This window comes from Lissotriton vulgaris, chromosome 5 (genome assembly GCF_964263255.1).
Source record: "Lissotriton vulgaris chromosome 5, aLisVul1.2, whole genome shotgun sequence".
Classification (NCBI taxonomy): Eukaryota; Metazoa; Chordata; class Amphibia; order Caudata; family Salamandridae; genus Lissotriton; species Lissotriton vulgaris.
In genome coordinates, this window is record NC_141693.1 from 875,622,439 (window position 1) to 875,644,726 (window position 22,288).

At 42.0% G+C, this 22,288-nt stretch overlaps 1 protein-coding gene across 3 annotated transcripts in view; it reads right to left on the reverse strand.

Moving 5' to 3' along the window:
• The window catches only part of BICC1 (BicC family RNA binding protein 1), an 808,889-nt gene that overhangs the window by 31,941 nt on the left and 754,660 nt on the right, over positions 1-22,288 (reverse strand). For all 3 annotated transcript variants that reach the window (XM_086922454.1, XM_086922453.1, XM_086922451.1), the window contains 4 exons: positions 21,367-21,523; positions 21,004-21,169; positions 12,052-12,091; positions 746-900 (listed from right to left, as the gene is read on the reverse strand). In XM_086922454.1, coding sequence (XP_086778580.1) covers positions 746-900; positions 12,052-12,091; positions 21,004-21,169; positions 21,367-21,523 — 518 coding nt within the window. The remainder of the gene's footprint in view (positions 1-745; positions 901-12,051; positions 12,092-21,003; positions 21,170-21,366; positions 21,524-22,288) is intronic.

The following is a 22,288-nucleotide window of genomic DNA, read 5'->3' on the forward strand; positions in this document are numbered from 1 at the left end:
TTTATGCCCCTCTACTGAAAGACACTGTACAACACACCACTCTATGAAACACCACTCCACTCCTCTGTACGAAATGCCACTTCACTATAATATATGGCATGCCGCTCCACCTTACAACACTCCACTCTCTGCCCCACCACTCTACTCCACTTTACATAATGCCACTCCACTCTCCGCCCCTCCACCTTAGGACACTCAACTCGCAACTCTATAACACACCACTCCACTCCACTCTGTCCACTCTGCTTTATGACACTCCACTCTACAGCACTCCAAAACACTCTACTCCACTCTATGACATGCCACTACATGACATCCCTCTCTATGACATTTTGCTCCACTCTACCACATTCTACTCCACTCTACCACACCCTTCTCCACACCCCTCTATTTGAAGACACTCTTCGACACGCCACTCCACTCTACACCACTGTATGACACTCTACTAGGGTTCAACAGTGTCTGAGCAGCGAGTTTACAGCACCACGTACAGATATGCATGGCTATGGAAAGTTTTGGGCGGGTGAAAATTATAACTTAGTTGTGAGTATAACTTTTTAATTTGTAAGGTTTGTGTAGTTTAAATTGGTTTTGTATAGAAATAATAAATTCCGTTTTCCTAGCTACAACAAATCTTTGGATTTTTCATGTAATATATATATATATATATATATATATATATATATATATATATATATATATATATATATATATATATATATTGCTGGTGAATAAAATCACTTACCTCATATGTTGTTGCCATACTTGGTTTATAAGGCACATGGTTAGCTCTTCTCAGCTCCTTGATCGTTTCTGCTGGCATTGATTTGGAGAATCCAAGCCCACTCCAAGTATTCGTGGGGGTTCTTACTTCTGTTACTACCGGCTTTTTCAACATAGCTAAGCAAAATAACAAGTACTTCATAGTTAGATTCAGAAACCTTTGCTTTCATTTTTTTTTTACGATTCTTTATTGAAATTTTCAACAGTTTAATATACCCGCCCCCCCAAAATAAAATACCCCACCCATACAGGCAACATTAATTACTAAACGCGTATTTCATCTTGATGTTATCCCAAACAAGATTAAATTAAATAAGGCGATACAAAAAAAGATAGGAAAAGATAAACAAGAAACAGGAGAAAAGAGCACAAGAAAAGCGGAAAACATTTCTGTTACAGTAATTAATCAACATTACGCAACCGGTCTCCCTATCCACTGTGTGAGAGGATCCCATATGTCTAATCCTTTTCTTTTCTTCTTTAAACCCTTGCGGCTATATATAGCAATTTCTAGGCTATATGTAGCTAAAAATCGTGCCCGCCATTGCTGAAATGTAGGTGGATATGGATCTAACCAAGCAGATGTCAAACAAATTCTTAGTACAGCCATTGAGATAAACAGCAGTCCCTGTATGGTAGCGGGTCTAGCATTCCTATCTACCCCTAGTATTATTTCAGCTGTAGTGATCTCAATATTACTCTCAAATATACCAGATAGAAACGTAGAAATTTCTCGTCTGATGGTACTTAGGGTTTGACATGTGGCCAGCATATGTATCAGATCGGCTTCTGACATCGCACATCGAGGACATAATGTGCCTTTGCCGGTACTCCATTTAGATATCCTATCTGGGGTATAGTATAGTTGGAAGAACGTCTTGTAAAATTGGGCTTGTAGTTTGGTGGACATTAATGAAGAGTTTGAAATTTCTAGTGCTTTTTGCGTTAGAGTCTCTGTGATGCCTAGTTGGTTTTGCCAGTTCAGGAAATGTTTATCCAGGTCATCTGGAAGACTTGCAACTAGACCCTTATATATTTCACCAATTTTAACCCCGTCCGTTTGCACCACTGTTTCAATTGCTAGAATTTTCTCCAAGGCCACGCTGCCACCCCCCTTTTTTAAAATAAAATCCCTAACTTGTAGATATTTATAAAAATCTCTGGATTCGAACCCAAATTTTGTTTTTAAGGATTCGAATGAAAGGAAACCCGTTGAATCATACAGCGAGCCAAATGATTAAATTCCCAATCTGACCCATCGCATCATACAGGGATCAGTAAAAATCTCCGGGAGATTAGTATTTCTATCAAGAGTAGTATAATAGGAGAACCTACCGAGCCCCAAGAGTTTTTGCACGTGGTTCCAGACGGTATAAATACCTTTAAGTGTTTTAAAGCACAATCGTATGTTAATCTCGACAAATGGTCACTTGCCTCTTTGCCAACTAAGTGGAAAATAACTTTGATCAGTCTCTCGATCATTTTACAACATCAAGATAGATTCTGATGACTCACTTTTATTCATACTAGGCTGGTATTGGAAAATCATTTTTTACTTGCACAGTGACAAACAGCTTTTTGTAACTGCTCACAGTGGTGGCATGGCTTTCCATTATATCTAGCATGCCCCACTGTACTATATTTTACACTGAGCACTATGGAGTTAAAGTGCACACTTTAGAAGTGACTTAGCTGTTTCATAAACATAGTGTTTTTCTACAAGGTCCTTGCCAAGTGACTCTAATTCTTTTGAATTGCAGCCAATGAGAGTGTCCCTGTTCAATTGTTTAATTGACCTAATGGCCAACAAAACTACCCAAGAAAAGTGAAGGCAACACAACTTAAATGATATTCTTTCGTAAATATTCCAATAATGATTTTATTATCATATGAAAAATAAGAAATACATTGAATTACTGAGTTAAAGTCAGTATATAATGGTATACGGTGATAGCATCACAGGTTACATTCCAGATTTTTTGTCAAGGCCTGGAGACTCATATTATGCAGTCTTTCTTGCCATTTATTTACATAGCAGCGAGTTAATAGTATAATAGATTAGTAAAATAGTAAAGTAACAGAAAAGCATTATAGAACTACAATACCCAGCAAGATTATGTGCTGGACCACTATTGTTACACCCATAGGCCTCTCATTAGTCCCTCTATAAATAGTTATCCAATAATGTTGCCCTTTCTCTTCCTTACTGCTGGGCAGGTAGGGAACATCATGTTTCTTCACTACTTTGATGATGTCATTTGGAATATCTACAGAGTTAAGTTAACTTATTTGATAAAATGAGGACTTTTCTACATGAATATTTGGAAAATCTACATTGTCCTATATATTTACAACAATGCTAAACTTGGAATTTATCCGTTATTGTGTACTTTGTGAGACGAAATACAGCAGCAAAACAGCACTAACCATTGTATAAAATTTGGAACAAAATATAACACCACTTACAAATAACTCATGCTTAATTGAACCTAAGCTCAAATTAGTTCAGACCAAAAAAAGCAATGAAGAAAGGCTGTATATAGAATGAGACCCGAATGGAGCAATCAATGTCTCTGGGCATTCTAAAATCGACAGATCTGCGATAGACCTGTAAAAAGCTTGGATCTATGCAACGCATGAGTCTGGAACATGGTCCCTAACCTCATTTTGGAGAAACGTCTAAATGAATAACCCCACTCTGACCACTCCAGGATCACGAAATGAGAAATTAATTTTCTACAAAATATCGAATGCATTACAAGTATAAAATCAGTGGAGCACGTATGATTTTACTGGATCCTGTAAACCAACATAAACAAATGCCCTAATAACTCCCCAAAGACATGCATTGTTAATGTATTAAGTGTTTTCTTCTTTAAATAGAAAGGGTGGAACAGAGTTCTGTCAAATAATTTAAAAAGAAAGGTTACAGTCGGCTGTTCTACCTCAGTCTGTGCAATAACAGGAAGGAAGAGTGGAGAAAGGGCATGAGGAAAGAATACAGGACAAGAAAATGTCTGGAGTGAAGACATAAAAATAGGAATAAAAAGATTTGTTAGGAAAAAAAAGACTGGCTGGGTGGAGAGGTAGCAGGGAAAAAGAAGGCGTAGTAGAGAGGGATGGAAAACAAGCATTTACAGGCCAGTCTCATTAGTGGCAGTGAGAAGACACATGATCTAAAAGCAGAATGAATGGTAAACAATTCTTGTGTTAAAAAAAGTGTGCTCATTTTAACAGTAAGTTCATACTGCAACGTGGGACTGTGAACTACGTTTCTTGGGTTTTGCTGTAACTCTAATGGGGATGCGGACGTGTCTGGTAGCAAAGCAATCGGTCTTAAGAGGGGTACCTGTGGTATCCAGGGAGTCACAGAGGGGCTATTTAATTAGTTTCTTTAGTTCCTGGGCACCCTCTGGTCACAGAGGGGTTGGCTTGGTGGTCGACGGATCAGGTAATATTCGCGGACAGCGCAAGAAGGCACCCAACATCTCCCTGTGTTAACAACCTCCAGCGACTCTTTAAAGTAGATTTCTATGTAGCGGTGAGGGGCGCATGTATTTCATGACATGGATTTCAAGTCAAAGCTTCTCCAGAAGCCTTTGCCCATCGTTCCCTGGGACACAGCTAGAATTAGTTTGAGTCTTCAAAGGGTCTTGTTAGTGAGAATTTGTCATTTGAAAGGCAGCGGGAGCAACCGCGATGTGTAAAAAACCACAGAAGAAAGCGTATGCATGCTAAACTGGTAAAAACACACATGGATAAAAGACGCATTGAATCTTGTATGAGCCTTTGATGCAGCAAGGGGCGGAGAGCAGGGGGCGGAGCGGGAAGAGCTGCTGTCGTGGGAGGGTGATTGATGGACGGGGCAGTGCTGGGGAAACCTTTGATGTGGCCTGGCGGCCGTGGAAAAATGCTGCTGGCAGTGGGAAGGCTCGGGCATGCGCGTCCACGAGGAGTCACGTGACTCTCATGCACTGTCAAAAATCCACCGAATCCACCGCTTGTGAAAGCAGTGGTTCAGCGGTATTAGACTCGCAATTAGATTCCTGCTGAATCTTATAGCTCGACCTACAAACAGGATGGAGGAAGTCAGATTGAAGGGTAAACAAACCTCATGGTTTGAAACCTCAACAAAAAGAGCAAAAATATAGGATAAATAAGAAGAGAATGGGGCTGAACAGGGGCTTTAAAGTAACAAGGCATATATGTTAGCTTAAGGAACATTCAAGGGAATTGTTTGTTTGTGACATGAAAGGCTCTATTCAACAACTTTGGAATGCTACTCAGTTAAATAACAAGCATGGTTTTTAAAATTAAATTTTTCGTTTTTAAATTTTTGCCACACTTCATAGCATCAGGGATAGGCTGCAGCATTGCAAAAATAAAAAAAGATTTTTTTTAATTAGAAAAAGCTTCCAACAAAAGTACTGCATCATTTTGTAGACACATGCACCACACACAAAAAAAGGCACAGGTGCATTTTTTTACTTTTTAGTTACAGATTTGAGTTGGATCAGTAACTGCAAATAAAATAAAATGTGTAAAGCATTTTTTTCCCATTAAAGAAAATGGGTGGGAACAGAAGCAATTGGAAGTGGGAGTAAAACCAACATGGGGAGGGGGTGGGGGCAAGGAAGCCATAGGATCATGGAAGAGGGCCAGGGGTAGATCACGGGGGAGGGTGGAAACGACTGGAAACCAATTGCAGAGGGTGTGGGAGGCAACAGGGAGAAGCACACAGGCAAACACAAAAAGGATGGTGCAGAGAGAGGCACACAGGCAGCATAGAGCAACACGAAGTGAAGGGGGAGAGAAGTACACCAGATCAACAGTTCTTAAATCATGTGCTCTCAAGATGCCTAACAAAAAAATGAATGTGTCCACCTGTAAAGCAACTGGTTCTCATGTAAAGCAACTGGTTCTCATCTAAAGCGCTCTGATACCTTCGGGTCCAATTCGTGCTGTATAAAATAATCCCCTCTCCCCAAAAAAGGTGTGCTTCACCGAAAAAACAAGAAGTCTTAAAAAGCAAGCAGTGGGAACAGAGATGCCGGCCAGCGAAAGAAAAAGTAAAGAGGCAATGCTCCATCGGAGGGATATCAGGGCCGGACTAGCAGTAGCGGGCATCAGGCGTTTGCCCGGGAGGCTGGAAGGGTGGGGGCCAGATTTGGAGTGATGGGGGCTGGTTTTGGAGTGGTGGGGGCCTGTTTTGTTACTGGGGGCCGATTTTTCAGTGATGTTGCACTATCGGCCGCCAGTAAAAAAAAGCAGCAGTGCTGGGGGTCGGTTTTGTTAACCAAGAGGGCGTTATACTTGCTCCCCCGGGGTGAGGACTGGTCTGACAAAATTGTTAGGGCTGCTTTGGGTTCTCAGTACGGCCATGAGGGACATCCACAACATTGGCAAACTGAGACACAAATAACAAGCATTAAAAATGCAATAGGTCTCGGATTTATTTGAGTTAGAGGTAATGGCATTGTAAATGGCAATGTGTTTAATCCATGTCTTATGGAGTGTATGCATGTGGTGTGTAGTAGAAATATGTGGGTTGTATTGGAATAGTATCAATGGTGGCATGCTGCGCTTTAGATGAATATGTTTAAAAGTAAAGTGCGCCATACTGCGATTGGTACAATAGTTTATTGTGGATGCGTTAACAATTGATGTGTGCACTGATGGCTGTTGGTGTGTGTGCCTGTAGAAATTTTTCACTGATGGCTGGTGGTGTGTGTGCTTGGTGGAAGCGTGCACTGCCGACTGGAGGTGTGTGTGCCTGGAGGACGCGTGCACTGACGGCTGGTGGTGTGTGTGCTTGGTAAAAGCGTGCACTGACGGCTGGTGGTGAGTGCGCCTGGTAAAAGCGTGCACTGACGGCTGGTGGTGAGTGCGCCTGGTAAAAGCATGCACTGACGGCTGGTTTTGTGTGTGCTTGGTGCGGTGAAAGCATGCACTGATGGCTGGTGGTGTTCGTGCCTGGTGAAAGCGTGCACTGACGGCTGGTGGTGTGTGGTTGTGTGTGGTGGTTGTGTGTGTGGTGGTGAGTGTGTGGTGGTGAGTGTGTGGTGGTGAGTGTGTGGTGGTGAGTGTGTGGTGGTGAGTGTGTGTAAGTTTGCACTGAGTGTGTGGTGGTTATTGTGTGTGGTGGTGAGTGTGTGGTGGTGAGAGACTGGTGTGTGTATGTGTGGTGTGTGTGTGTGTGGTGTGTGTGTGTGGTCTTACGTGTGTGGTCTTATGTATGTATGTGTGGTGGACTTAGTTCAAGTGTCCTTATCCTGCACACTCACACACTGGCCCTACACACTCACACACTGCTCACCTTGCACACTCACACTGTTCACCCTGCACACTCACACACTGTTCACCCTGCACACTCACACACTGCAGTCACTGTCACTCCGCAGTCACTATCACTCTGCAGTCACACTCACTCTGCAGTCACTCTGCAGTCACACTCACTCTGCAGTCACTCTGCAGTCACTCTCCAGTTACACTCACTTTGCAGTCACTCTACAGTCACACTCACTCTGCAGTCACTCTGCAGTCACACTCACTTTGCAGTCACTCTGCAGTCACACTCACTCTGCACTCGCGCTCAATCTGCACTCACTCGGCAGCTGCACTCACTCTGCACTCACTCAGCAGCTGCACTCACTCTACACTCACTCTGCACTCACTCTGCAGCACTCACTCTGCAGCACTCACTCTGCAGCACTCACTCTCACTCTGCAGCACTCACTCTCACTCGTGAAAACGTACGTGCATAACCTTTAGGCAACAACGGCTTTACTTATTACTTTTGCACTTTTAATGTCTATTGCTATGTCTATTGCATATATTTATTCCCCCAAAAATGTGAAAAAAGAAATGCTGGCCTGCCAACGCCAGACGTTTTTCTGGTAGATGGATGGATTGATTCTTGGTGCTGGTGGATGGGTGGAAGGATGGATGGATGGATTGATTGTTGGGGCTGGTGGATGGGTGGATGGATGGATGGATTGTTGAGGCTGGTGGATGGGTGGGTGGATGGATTGATTGTTGGAGCTGGTGGATGGATGGATTGATTGTTGGGAACTGGTGGATGGATGGATTGATTGTTGGGGCTGGTGGATGGGTGGATGGATGGATGGATGGATTGATTGTTGGAGCTGGTGGATGGATGGATTGATTGTTGGGGCTGGTGGGTGGGTGGATGGGTGGATGGATGGATTGATTTTGGGGTTGGTGGATGGGTGGATGGATGGTTGGATTGATTGTTGGAGCTGGTGGATGGATGGATGGATGGATGGATTGATTGTTGGAGCTGGTGGATGGATGGATGGATGGATTGATTGTTGGGGTTGGTGGGTGGATGAGTTTGGTGAAACTTTGTGTGGATGAACACAAACAACATCTTTTTGATTTTGCTAACCGGATAGATTAATTGACATACAACACTCAGTAGGTTGACCCGTTGCAAGACTGACATGTTTTGGTAAAAGATTTGAACGATAGCTCCATTGAAAGACGTCGCTGGGTACTAAGCATGGGCGGAAAATCCGTTTCGCTCGCGGATTTTGCGGATTTTCGGTAAATTCGCAATCCGCGAGATCCGCGAATCTCCCGCAAAATCCGCAAATCCGCGAGCAGCGGATTTTATGGCTTGCTCGCACTGTTCGTGTGAGTTCGCGGCTTGCCAGTACAACTTCGCACCCCGCGAGTAAGTGCTAAATTGCAGAAATACGATCTTAGCAAAACTGAAACTACTTACCAGGTTCAAAAGTTCAGGCTCATCATTAGTAGCCATTTCCTGTAGTGCTTCCTGAGGGGCCCCTCCAGAGTTCAGTTGCCAGTTGCAACTATTATGTGACCCTGCTCTGAACCTCAGAATAGTTACACATATGCCACAAAGGTCCTGAATTACAGCTAAGGGAGACAAGCAGGAGCCAGGCTGGAAGTTAAAATCCATTAATCAGCCCCTAATTCATTATTGTCAGTTGGGGCAGGGCAGGTGTTGTAACTAATTTTGCAACAATGAAAGCACTTAGCAAGTGCAAAAGATCACTAATCAGGAAGCACTAAGGAAGCAGGTGCCAGCTAAAAAAATATTCTGTGACACATTAATCAGCCCCAAATTAATTCAGGTCACTTGAGGCAGGGAAGGTGTGCTTTGCTTTGCCGAAAATAATGTACACTGGACAACCAGAGGGTGTGGTGATGAAACAGAGGGTGGCATGGGTGGGCCAGAGGGTGGCATGAGTAGTCAGAGAGTGGCAGTGGTGACAGAGAGTGGCAGTGATGAAGAAGAGTGTCCCAAACAGGCTGGACACGTAGAAACAACAAGTTCGCAAAACTTGCGACCCGACAGGTAAGTTCGCAAATTGCGAAATTGTAAAAACCCTCGCGAACTGGCAGAAACACGCGCGAACACACAAAAAAAAAAATCCGCAAATTCGCGGGAATTCGCGGATTTTGCGGATTGCGAGTTCGCAAATCCGCAAAATTCGCGAATGCGAGATTCGCAAAATTCGCCCATGCTTACTGGGTACCGGTGGTTAAATGGAGGGGGTGGTGAATAGATCGAAATTTACGACGATTACTTAATCCATAAATAGACCAATCAACAACGAAAACCGTTTTTGAGCGCTAGATTGAAAGCGCTGAATCGAGGGCCTTCGTGGCGCTGTGACGGGGCGTGGACACCAGCGCCCGGGGCCGGTGCCCGCCAAGCTGTGCTCGCCAGACGCGGCTCCGTTTAAGCCCCTCCACGGTTTGTGTTCTTTTCATAATAAGAAGAGGCAGTCAGACCAAGGGGGCGGTGGCCCAGGGCAAGAGGCTGACAGGAGGAAAGCGAAAAGGACAGCGACAGGGGCAGAGGGACACGAGACTGACGGTGGCGCGAGAGAGAGCAAGGAAGACACAGGAGAGAAGAAATCATAGAAGGGAGAGGGCGCGAAAAAGAGGCAAACAGAGTGAAGGGTAGGGAGAGAGGCTCATAGAAGGAAGGGGAAGAGACGGTGTGAGGAACAACAACAGAGATAGGAGCGGAGAAAGCGAAAGAGACAGATGGAGGAATTGCTGGATATAGAGGCTGACTACAAGTGACAGGGGGAGAAGAGACTACCATTGTGGAAAGAGTGAGTCACGTGTGTGGGGTTGAGACAGGAGCAACAGGGAGGGCAGAAGACTGTCACTTAAGTAACAGCTCGACAGGGGGTGCGCGAAAGAGAAGATGGACAGAGAGGAAAGACACCGACAGAAGAACGAGGGAGAATTAGTAAGAGAGTGAGATAGAAGAAGAGGTCAACAGAGAAGCAAGTGGGAGAGACAGTGAGAGACAGGGAGGTAAATACAGGGAAATAGGGACAGAGGGGTGTTAGGGGAGGTGGAGGGGAAAGAACACAGGACACGGGGTAGAGATGGTGTGTGAGAGAGAAAGGGGGCAGAGAGATGTAGAGAGAGGGCGTAGTGATCGTTAGATACCGAGAAGAAATAGTGGCATGTCTTATAAAAAGAGAGTGATGAAAGAGGAGAGGGGGCAGAGAGGGAGAGAGAGAAAATAATCTACAGATAGGGGGAGTAATGGAAAGTGAGAGAAGCCAGGCGTGAGGGAAGGGCACGGAGAAGTGTGGGAGACAGAAAAAGACTGCTCAGCGAGGATAAGTGAGAGAAGAGAAAGGGAACCAAGAGAGGAAGAAAGAGGAGAAAAGGTGACACCGTGGAGAAATACCGAGGGAGTAGGGAGAGAGAAGGGGAAGGCTATGTAGAGAGAGAGGGGTGTGACTGGGTGAATGAGATCAAAGACTGAGAAGAAGACGCGAAAGATACTGTGCTCTGAGAGGGCCGGGGAAACGCGGAGAGAACACGGGGAGAGATTGAGAAAGGGGAAAGTTGTGGAGCACGACGCGCGGTACCCAGAGAGAGCCACAGATCATGAGGTCATTTATGGCGAGACACACGGAGCGAACTAAGCTCACTGGAAGAGCGCGCAAAGACAAGAGAGCTACAAATACAGAGAGCGAGTCGGAGAAAAGTATGGGAGCCAGCAAGGGAGAAGAGGAGGTGAAGGGGAAACGAGGGTTGGAGAGATGCTCAGACACGTGCCGAGAGAAACAGTGAGGTAGAAGCCGAAGGGAGCCGGAGTGACCTCAAAGGAACAGAAGGCTAGAGGCCAATGGAAGAGAGACACAGAAAGCGTACACACAGAGAAGAGGCGCTGACAGGGAGAGCTCCGTGAAATGGATTACAAAAAAAAAAAACGTGCGCCCAGCATCTGTCTTCAATTACCGCGGTCTCAGACAGCTGGTAATTCAAGAAATATGCCCTTCTCGTGCACGTGACCGCACACAATATGCAATAGGCGGAGCTACTCTACCGCCTATGGCCTATTGCATGCTCTCTTCTAAAAAAACACGCATGCGAGGCCCAATTGCCATGCAGCTGGCAAAAAGAAGGACGAAAAATCACGAGCAGCCAGGAATTGTTTAGGTTTTCGGAGTCCCTAACTACTGGACTCTTGGGCTCCGCCCACACTGCTACGCAGTGTGACATAGGCCCGAGCCCTAAAAAGCAGGCAAATCAGAGTGACAGGAAAGCCAAACAATGGTAAGCAATAGTCGGGCTTCAAGCCTCTATAAGCGCTTGGTAAGGCAAAGACTGCCTCATAACATACAGCACATGCGCTGTCTAGTAGGCTTGACAGTAAAACAAAGAAAATGGTTTTATGAGAAAGTTTGTACAGAGGAGGAATTCTCAAGATGTTTTTCACCATAATGACATGAAACAAAATTGGTGTTATTTTTCCGCTTAGCTCCATACTTGCATAGCTTGTAAGGAAAACTAGAACTATAATGACACCCTTAAATACAGGAAGTCCCAAGTGTGCTCACGGGGTGTGGGTATATGCACATGCTCAAGGGCTTATAAAAGCACCTTCCCTTGTGGGTATGTACAGTACTTTGTATGCCATGGTCATTAATGTGAAACCCAGAAACACAAAAATATAGTTTTAAACTATGGGTAAGATAAATAATTAAGCTGAAACACATATTTCCTGACTCAAAAATTATCAAAACACGTTTGGTTAGTAAGGGGATACACTTTAACATCTGGGATTTATTTGCTGGCACGATTTATATGGTAATCAACTGCACTGGATCAGAAATACATATACTGGGCCCAATAAGATGACACAAAATGTTAGGCAAGATATTATTTTTATTATTTCATGCGTATAAAACTCAAGGTTAACTTAAGTGACCCCCTGTTCAAATCCACTCACAAACTACATACCTTTGGTAGCCAACAACTTCTTCTGTTCATAGTCAAAGGCCTGAAGATTAAAGAAACACAAGATATCTCAAATTCTGATTGAATTAAACGTCATTGCACTTCAACGATTGCACACGAAAACACAGAAGCAGTGTGATTAAGATTGAAAATGATGTATGCCCAATATTATATTCCAAAGTTACTTGGATTTGAATATTCTAATATTCAGTATGAAGCAAAGATTTCAGACAGTACATGATTTTAACATTGGAATAACTTAGAACCTTAAGGTCACAGGCAGCCATGTTTAAACTTCTCATATGATTGACATCTGTGGACTGCTGCAAAGCTTCTTCTGCAATATGTTCAAAAACACCAAAGGCTCCTTTAGTTAGGCATGAAACATATTTCTCCCACTAAATTAACCAGTCAGTTCTCCGCATCCACCTGATTTTGTAACTCAATCTGTGCTTCTTAATAACTAACTAGTGTGTATGTATGAAATAAGGCACCAACAAACGTTGCCTAACTTGCACAAAGACTTGTGGGCCTGAATTTCGAATGCGATGCTACCATTACTCTTTTAGAGGTAAGGTACAAATAACAGAATATATCAACAGGGATCTGAGATAAGTGGTACAAAGAAAACATTTTGAGAGGATTCATGGACCATTTTATGTGCTTTTATTTGGCAAGTAAAAGATGACCAGAAGCTGTTGGAGGCGGGGTCACTGGCATTACCCTTCAGGGGTTGGGAAGGGGTTATGAATAGTAACAGAAACACATGCAGTTTATTCGAAAAGCAATACTCACATGTCAGCGATCATTCCACTGCACGAATCTAGGTGCAGTTGAATCGTGCAGTAACACAGAATGCAGCATAAGAAGAAGAAAACAGATAAAGTCCATGTACACGTAAACAGGAGATGAGCCACATACTTACAATCATGACATAAGGGGCTCAAAGGAGTCATAAGGACAGAAGACATCGACAAGTATTGTTCTGACTGCATGAAGAGTTCTGAACAAAAACTTTATAGGTATTTCAATCTCAACACATCTTCTCACACTGTAATGCATGAGCATTTCTCTTCTACAATGGTGCAAGTTTCCCAGGCTCTCTCTCCAAATAAGGTTGCCTGATATATCTTCATGCCAGAAGGACACCTTGGCCCAGATTTACTAAAGCTTTGCAGCCAGACCAGATGCAAAGTGGTATGCTGGGATTCACTGTCTAACGCGAATCAGTATTTGCAATGGGTAGTCTTCCAAAGTAACAGAAAGTTGCACAATGCAAAGCTTTACGTTACATTGAGTCAAGGAGGCATTCCGTGGGAAATGCATGGGCGTGCCCATGCAACCACTAATAGTTTTTGACGCAAATCCCTCTCTAGAATCATTCGTAGACCGGGATATGCGCCAAAATAAGACACAATAAGATGCAAAGTTCTCATTTGTTTATTTCCATTGCGCTATGGCTCAAGGGTGTGTGCGTTGGCTCATGGCAGCCGAAAGAGTGCCAGCACAGAAAAACAGCACCACATCCTAGTAGATATGGTGATGTTCTGCTGTCTCACTTTTAAGCAGCGTAGTGCAGCCCTTGTATCTATTGTAGATTTGGTTGTTACAAATAATTGTTTTGAAGTGGTAATTGAAAATAGGAGAGTCAATTCACAAAGGCATTTTGGAGTATGTGTAGTAATACTTTAGTAATACTCGTTTGCATACTCTTGCACCCCTTCCTGAATTGGCCCACAAACATCTAAACTGGGAATAAAATGGCATTAGCCAGAGAATAGCCATATTCAGTTTTTAGATATGTAAAGGACTGTGCCTTTATTGCAATTCTACTAATAGTACTGCTTTATGTAGGCAAATGCTTTTGTAAATCGGTAAGATATCCTTATGACTCAAAGGCAGGCGGAAATGATAGCCCGCAATTGAAATATTGATATGAAGATACTGATAAGCCAGTATTTAACCCTTTCCATGCTCATGATGGAACGGTTCAGTCATGAGTGTCGGTTGGCCTGTGGTCATGACGGCACCGTTCCGTCATGAGTCCATAGGTTCTTTAGAACCTTCAGCACCGCAGCGGAATTCGCGCAGCGCTGAAGGGGTTAAATGCATGTATACACATAGTAGGATAAGGTTACATACGCAAAATCCCTAAATCTTAGACAAACGATTCTGCATTTGTAATATGCACAGCTAATGTAATAGTAGAGGGTAAAGTGAGTGAGAGTGCTTTGATTTCTAGCCACAAATCTACCTTATTCCTTCTCACATTGCAGAGAAACCTGTATTAAAGTCAACCTGCACCTTTGTATACATACCCCATTACTCCTTTGCCATTGTTTAGTTGGTTGAGGCTTATCCAATTTGAGACTGGATATTCTGACTTACAATAAAACACACAATACTACAAACTAATGCACCAAAAGTGAAAAATATTCAGAAACAAAATGGAGTGATTCGCTACTAATGCAGAACAACAGACGGTGCCACTGGCCCAAAGCCTTTCCCCATGTGTTTCTCACGTTGTGACATTTACCCCTGAATTCAGATGAATTAAGCACCCTAAATCACCACCATAACATGTCTAATAGAAAGGATCCCTGAGCATCTGCTCAGGAGGTAGTTATTTTTGTGGTTGACGTCGTAATACAGCCCATAAGCCATTATCAAACCCAAAGACTCTTCTAAAGCATTAATGGCTTTATATTGTAAATGCAACACAGTCACAGACACATTCAATGTCAACCAATCATGTAAGGAATAAAGCAAGTGAACCCATTCACAATTATAGGAAAAATATTCCCCAGGCATAATCCCTAGAGAAAGTGCAGGTATGAAAATAGAATGGTAGATAGAAAGTCATCTAAAATATGAAACCACAATAGAATAAAAACATAAAATTAAAACTTTCCTTCACATCATAGAAAATAAAATCATCTTCAGCATAGACAATAAGAAACAACCACTATCACATCAGTCTTCTACAATGGTCTTCAGTAGCAGATGGTAGATAAAAAGAATGAGACTATAGGCATACCAGAAATCATAAGGACAGAGATAGTAAATTAATTTGATGCCCAAACATAGGACCTCCAGAAAACTAAAGCAAATTCGCAGCAGCAGCTCATCTTTGAAGAGATTTAAAATTGGACAAACTATTCTCAGATCTTTCCAAATTCTGTGGTGCAAGTAAATTATTATGAGAGAAAACCCCTGTTCAGGGACCTCGCCCCTTAAATGTCCATGCCTTATTTTTAGAGACAATCACACGAGTTTGGAAAAATCTCTCCGTCACCACAGTAAATATATGAATTACAAAATATGAGAACTATGTTGAGTGGGTTCTGCATGCTCACTGAGGTGAGCCTGTCCTTTGACATGCTCTATCTGATCAGAATAGTTGACCCCTTAGTCGCTATAAGATAGATCCAGACACTTGTTGTAGGCTTTTTCTAGTTTAGTTATATCAGAATCTCTGTGTTATCCTTTGCCCAGAATTGAATGCTGGTCCATTGTCCTCAACTGTTTTTACTACCAAGCAAGGGCAACACGAGCGATCATCATAGAAAATTATGTTGAAAAAACATCATATAAGCTGTTTCAGGAGGTGAGATAATGCATGTTTGTTCCACAGCCTCAACCCCTTGGGAACCAGCCATTATGCTGCATCACCGACATCCAAATTACATCCAGGTTCATGAGAAAACTATGTATGACCATGCGCCCTTGCACTCTAATCCAGATCGGCACAGAAGCCAATGAATGTTGGAAGAGAGCAGCAAATGTCTTGGTACTTGAGAGCTCAAGTCCAGAAAGAAGACTGCATTTAGTCCATCTTGAACTGAGCCCCTATAAAAGTCTAGGTTCTCAGAATAAGGTACCTTCACCATTAGAGGTGCCGTAATATTTCACTTTAAGGAAAATACTAAGTCAACGTTTGAACACAAGACTGGTAGGGAAGATCCACCAAAGGCAACCTGAGCAATCAACTCTCATCACAATCTGAATAAGCATACCATTTTGTCCCAGATTCTACAATTTCCTGGATGGTCAGAGGAAGTATGCAATGCAGACAGTTCATTTTGATGCGTATCATGACAATAAAGTTGAGGATTCCATTTAGATCAAAGATTTATCAGAATACCATTCAACTCACCCCACACTTTCAGAGGCAATCTCGATGTGGAAGAAGATGGACTACATTTCCTTCTCTTGCACAGGGAGAGTAACCTGAAATATCACATTTTCCATAGACAAGGTTAGATGCATCCTTTATCCTCCATCCTGGGATCTGCTTCCTATCGTTGCTTTTTTGGAAAAAGTGTAGAGTGGCAATGGGAATTTGAAGGAATGAAGGTAAATTAACTTGGTATCACAAGCCTCATTTATGCCTGCTAATGGACACCTGCTAATCTATGATCAATTTCCTTCACAAATATCAGACGTCTTAGATATATCCTTTCACAGAACAACGCAAAGTGCGTGCAGCCACTGGAAAGTCAACTGCTTGGTCTAAAAAGCTTTGCAGTACCTCCTAAGTTTCTGAGTAGCTTATCCAACCTTGTCTGACAACCCTGCGAAAAAGAATCCAGATTTGTGACAAGAAATCTGAGAGCTGGTGACTTTGTCTACCCTGAACCACATGGTATATTTATGTTTCCTAAACACCTCATTTATGCATTGGTTTTTATACAGTGCTACAGAATTGAGGACTACAGAATCTTGGACACATAACTATAGTAGAGAGCAATCAAGAGGATGTGTTCTTACATAAAATAAACTGGTAGATTGGTGGTGGTGAAAGAGGGTACGCAGGAGAAGAATAACAGGATAGCATTAGATTAAATCAAAAACCAGGATAATCATCTCCTACAGAAGACATCAAAACAAATGCTAGCTGAAAAAAACAGGAACCTTCATCAGAGCTATCTGTTTTACAATGTTTGCTTCCTAGTTTATCATCCTTAGGTATCAATGCGAAACATGCCCACAGAGAAGATCTGAAAGCACTGAAAGGTACATCAGAATTAAACTTTGTGTTTCAGTACTCAGAACTATTCCATTGATGTATTTGCCATCTTCCACTTAAGATAGTAATGCCTTCAAAATCTTGACAAGCAATTAAGCTACTTTAGATTCGGTCTGCATTAGCAAACTGATGCCCACATATATTTTTGTGAGATCAACTTCCATCACCTAAGATTCTGTATTTTGAGGAACATACTCTGTCAGCAAAGAGGTCTTCGTCATCAAGTTTGACAAATTCTTCTCTATCTCCATCTCCATGGGGCAGAATGGCCTCAGCATTCTCAAACAGAAGCACGTGGTGCATTAACTGTGGTATTGACACCCAGTTTGTGGCTTTATTCCTTCATATTAAATCCTGGCTGCACTAAGTAAGAGCAGCTTTGGAATAAAAATGAATGGCATTGAAGGAAAAGCTTAACTCTGTTCATCCGCAACAGCTCAGCTTCAGGAAATCACAGATTTTTAACCACATCGCTGCTTGAGAGATTCCTCTGCTGTGCTGGACAGCAATAAAAACAAGTGTGGTCATGACGAGCTCAGCTCGTCATGAGCACAGGAGCACTGTACTGCATGACGAGCTGAGCTCGTCATGAGCATGGAAGGGGTTAACTGAAATGCTCTAAGATAGTCAGGGTGGGGCATTTTCTGGACAAAGACTGTGAAGGTCCCATTGTAGCTTAGTCTATGCTTTAAGGAATACTCTAGAGACTTGTCATGCCTCAAACTCTACTTCATCTTCCTTGGGCGCTTCCCACATGAGTTCTTGATCATTTAGCGTTAATAAAACTGATCCTAGGAAGAGTATTATTGGCCGAATTGTAAACATGGGCTACAGAGTGATGCAGGCTCTTCAACCAACAGTTTGGTTTTCGTCCCGGCCTGGGCACCGTTGAACAATCCTTAAATCTCTTCCTGATTGTCCAAAAATGCAGTAAGGCCAAAAAAGGATGTGTCCATCTTGCAATCATGGACCTAACATGTGCTTATGATATGGTAGACCGCCCAAAGCTGTGGACCATAATGCTCCAATTTAGGCATTGATTGAGCAGTAATATCCCTACTCAATAGGCTGCATGAACATACTACAGTCAGAGTGCGTCCTAATTGCACACACTGCTAATGATATCTAGGTCTTTCTAGATGCTTTTAATAGTTTTATGAGTAGTTTAGGACTGAAACAAATCAAACTAAGTCCTTTGTAATTAAATTTGGCCCCAAATAAGCCAAGAGTAAAATGTTTTTACTAGGAGGGGAAGAAATTATGAAAACTCTACATTGTACGTTTCCACCAGTTGATGCAGTTCATAATTCTTCAAACGACTATGCCACAAACCACCTAGAGAGATACTTGGTATCTTTTAAATGAAATGTGTGCCTGTTGCAACATTTGGCGTAGGTTTATGGGGGTATATTAGTGGCAAATCTCTACAAATTGTGGAGAACACATTTATAAGAAGACTACTGGCAGTTCCACACTCCACCTCGACAGCCTTATGCAATGAAGAGGTTGGGAATGATTAGGTAGGTTATATCAAGTTGCTACCACTTCGGTTATGGTACAGAATCTGAAAAAACTCAGATTCCCATATATGCAGGTCATTCTTACAGGACTGTCTGAAGCTGGACAACTGTCTGGCAATCCCATGGCAATAAAACGAGTTTAGAAACACTTGGTGCCCCAGATTTCTATCTTAACCTGGATAGTCTGTTGACCATTCCCTAACTCAGACTAAAGAACTTTTTAATTAAAAAGTACAAAGGACATGGGCAGAGACTAGAGAAGGACGGTTAGAAGACACATTTACAGCTAGATTCATGAAAGAGCAGTTTTGCGAGTCCTTAATAGCGATTATTAAGGAATCGCTATTAAGGACTTGCAAAACAGGATTCATGTAGGAATCGCTAAATAAATTGCAATTCCTACACATTCCTTATTTGCGAATAGCAAATTGCTAATCGCAAATAAGGAATAACTCCCCATTCATTCCTATGGGCCTAAAGGCCCCATAGGAATGAATGGGGAGTATTCCTTATTAGCGATTAGCAATTAGCTAATCGCAAATAAGATAGCGATTTCAAGGGTGCCAGGGGTGTCCAAAGGACACCCTGTAGCACCCCTGAAATGCAAATTTACACAGGTGTTGCGCACACACATGTCCAAAGGACATGTGTGTGTGTAACATGCAACAGAGAAAAATGCACTAAAGTGCTTTTTTCTATTTTTTCGCTAATTACCACGAAGTCAGACTTCGTGGTAAATAGCGGCCAAATATTGCGAATTCGCAATTTAAAATTGGTTAATGAATTGCATTTAAGGAATCTCTAATAGAGATTCCTTAAATCCAATTCGTCGCAAATATGCGATTTCGCAAATAGCTAATTTTGCATTTGGGATGATGAATCCCAAATGCAAAAATTGCACTCTCAAAGGGCCAGATTCCCAGAATCTGGTCCTTTGCTAGCGCAATTTAGCGTGATGAATCTGGCTGTTTTACCTGAACTCGCGCACTTTATTTACAGATTATTATAAATGAGTGGCACAAGTTTCTTCTGACACAGTTCCATCTCCGAACTATGAGCCAGATGTATCAAAGGGTTTTGCCCATTCTGTGTCTATGGGGAAATGTGTTGACACATATATTTTCAGCCAGCTTTCCCAGTAAAATGTACTGGTTTTCACCGCTTCCTTGCTGTCACCGTGAATTTCCAGCAGAAAAAAGCACTATGCACTTTTTGGAACATTTTAAACCGCACAAAGAGTGCAGTTTCTCCGCCCATAATTACAAGCATTAAAAATCAGATCCCATATTTGTGGCCTTTACTTATATGCCCTGCCTGGGAAACAAAACCCAATACCTGCTGTTTTAAATTACCTGTGAAGTGTCCTAAAAGTACAATCTTATTAATGCACAACTCTTTTATGGTATATATGTCTTTTAATGCCTGTTTTTAGTATATTTAACAAGTGTTTCCCTCAATCCTATGAATTTTAATACTGTATACTGATTTATGTTATCTGCTATGACTTTTATAGCTCAGTTGAGCTGAATAAAGTATTTTGACTGACTAATAAAACTGTCTCTCTAACTCGAGGAATTTATTAGAAAAGAAATGACTAACATAATCCTCCAAAAAGCATTACATGAACACTAAAAAGCGCACCTTTGGTATAGGTGATTGGTGTACATGCCTAGTGTGTCCTGTAACTGACAAGCCATAGAAAACCTACCTAGTCTTTGGCATGACTATAGATCCACAGAAGGCTGACCAATAAGGGATTATTTCAGGGCCAGATGGGTCACACATCTGCTCAGAAATAGTAGCATATTTTTTCTCAACACATCAATGATTGGTTGCGGAACAGAAATAATACTTCTAGGTGTAGTACTGAACTATGAAATGTTGAAATATTTCAGAAAGTTCCTTTTCAGAATTGCCTGAAAATTCTATGCATTGTTAGACAATATATTTGAAAACGTGTGGTGTGAAATTAATGGTTTGTTTGGCTTTAATAGAATGGTCACAGAAATACCCCTTTACTGCATGGTCACTTGCTTTAAAACCAAAATAGGCAACAGAGAAATCTATTTCAAGGACACAGATATCATGGAAACGTGCTACAAGAATGCTTAATATTATTGCCTTTTAAAAATGTCTAAAAATATCTGCCCAGTAACCAGAAAATGTGGCATTTTGTTGGAATGGTCTAATGTGTTGGGGGTGGGCATGGTTCTAGAAGACAAAATTTAGCATTATACCTCCCTAAGAATCGCCCCACAACCAAGCCATCTGTCGACACATCACCAACCTTACAAATTTCAGCAAGATACTATATAATTCCATTTTAGGTCTTTGCAATATAACTTAACGTGTAAATTCTTCTTCTTGTCTAATGTGTACTTGACTGCTATGCTATGTCTTGGGTACCTGCATGCTGTCAAAGGATGCCTGTGACCCAAGCCGTGCTCTTTCGGAGTTCTGCTGGGCAGCTGCGGCTCTTTCTGCTGCTCGTTCACTCCCTGGAGCCTTTTTGTCTGCCACTGGACTTTCAGAGGAACTTAGTTCAGAATCCGACAGCATTCTTTCTGTGGTACTGAAAAATGGTTAGATGATCAGAAAACAAGGCCTGAAGATGTCATCTTAGACCAGAAAATCAACAGTTTGCTTGGTATGCATTATCCGGTCAACGTTATCCATCGTGCAAATTTCTTTTTGAATAACAACTCAAAAATAGAACACAATTTTAGTTAAAAGATAGAACTATCTCTGGTATTTCAGAGAATAACTCACTGTAAGTGGGAGTTTTTGGTACCGTGCAATAATTCCACTGTTTGCCTCTTGGTACAGGAGACTTTGGCAGAAGTTATCATCTGCTTCAGCTCATTGGTATTTGCTGAATGTGAGGGGCTTCTTGGCATCCCTACTTCCACAAAAGCATCGTTGCAACCTGCAAAACAGAGTTAATATAATGAAGTTTGGGAACTAAATAAATGTAATGACAAACAACTGGAAAGCAAGCAATACATGTTTAAGGCAAAGAACAAAAATATGTTTTTTGTTGAATCGGTGGTGGAAACAGTGTGCTTTCATAAAATGTAATTGTTCAAGTGGGCAATGGTAGTCGGAACCTTAAGTGAGTTCTGGACAGATGTTAGTAAACATCACATTTTTTCTCGTAACAAAATCCTGTGTTGATGATAAAAGTACAAATTGTTATAAAGGATAAGCACTGCACATAAATGTAAGTGAAGTTACATGCATCTGTCAAGTAGTAATCTGTAAACAAACACGTTCATGATTTTTCTTAGCTTGTAAGCTGTGTGTGATTCCCTCGCTTTATATTTCGAATACTGGCAATGCTCTAGAGGAAGTCAGAATTACATGGGCTTTTTCACGGAACAGTTTTGACTGGACGCTATTAACAGATAATAGGTATTTATTGTTACCCAGTTCAAGGCTACTGACATTATCTACCTCAGTAGAAAGAAAGGTCGAATACACGCACAAAGATTCAAACAAATTATGGGGTCAAGGACAAATCCCTGTATTTAATGATTGCCATCCACCGTTGAAGAGGAGGCCACTCCAAAACCTAAGCTTCAGAGAAAATTAATATTGTTCTCCATCACATTTGGGACAATTTGTAGTTGAATGTGTCAGAGGAGGGATTTTCTACAGCATTACTAGCACCTGGATCCAGAAGGCCTTCATT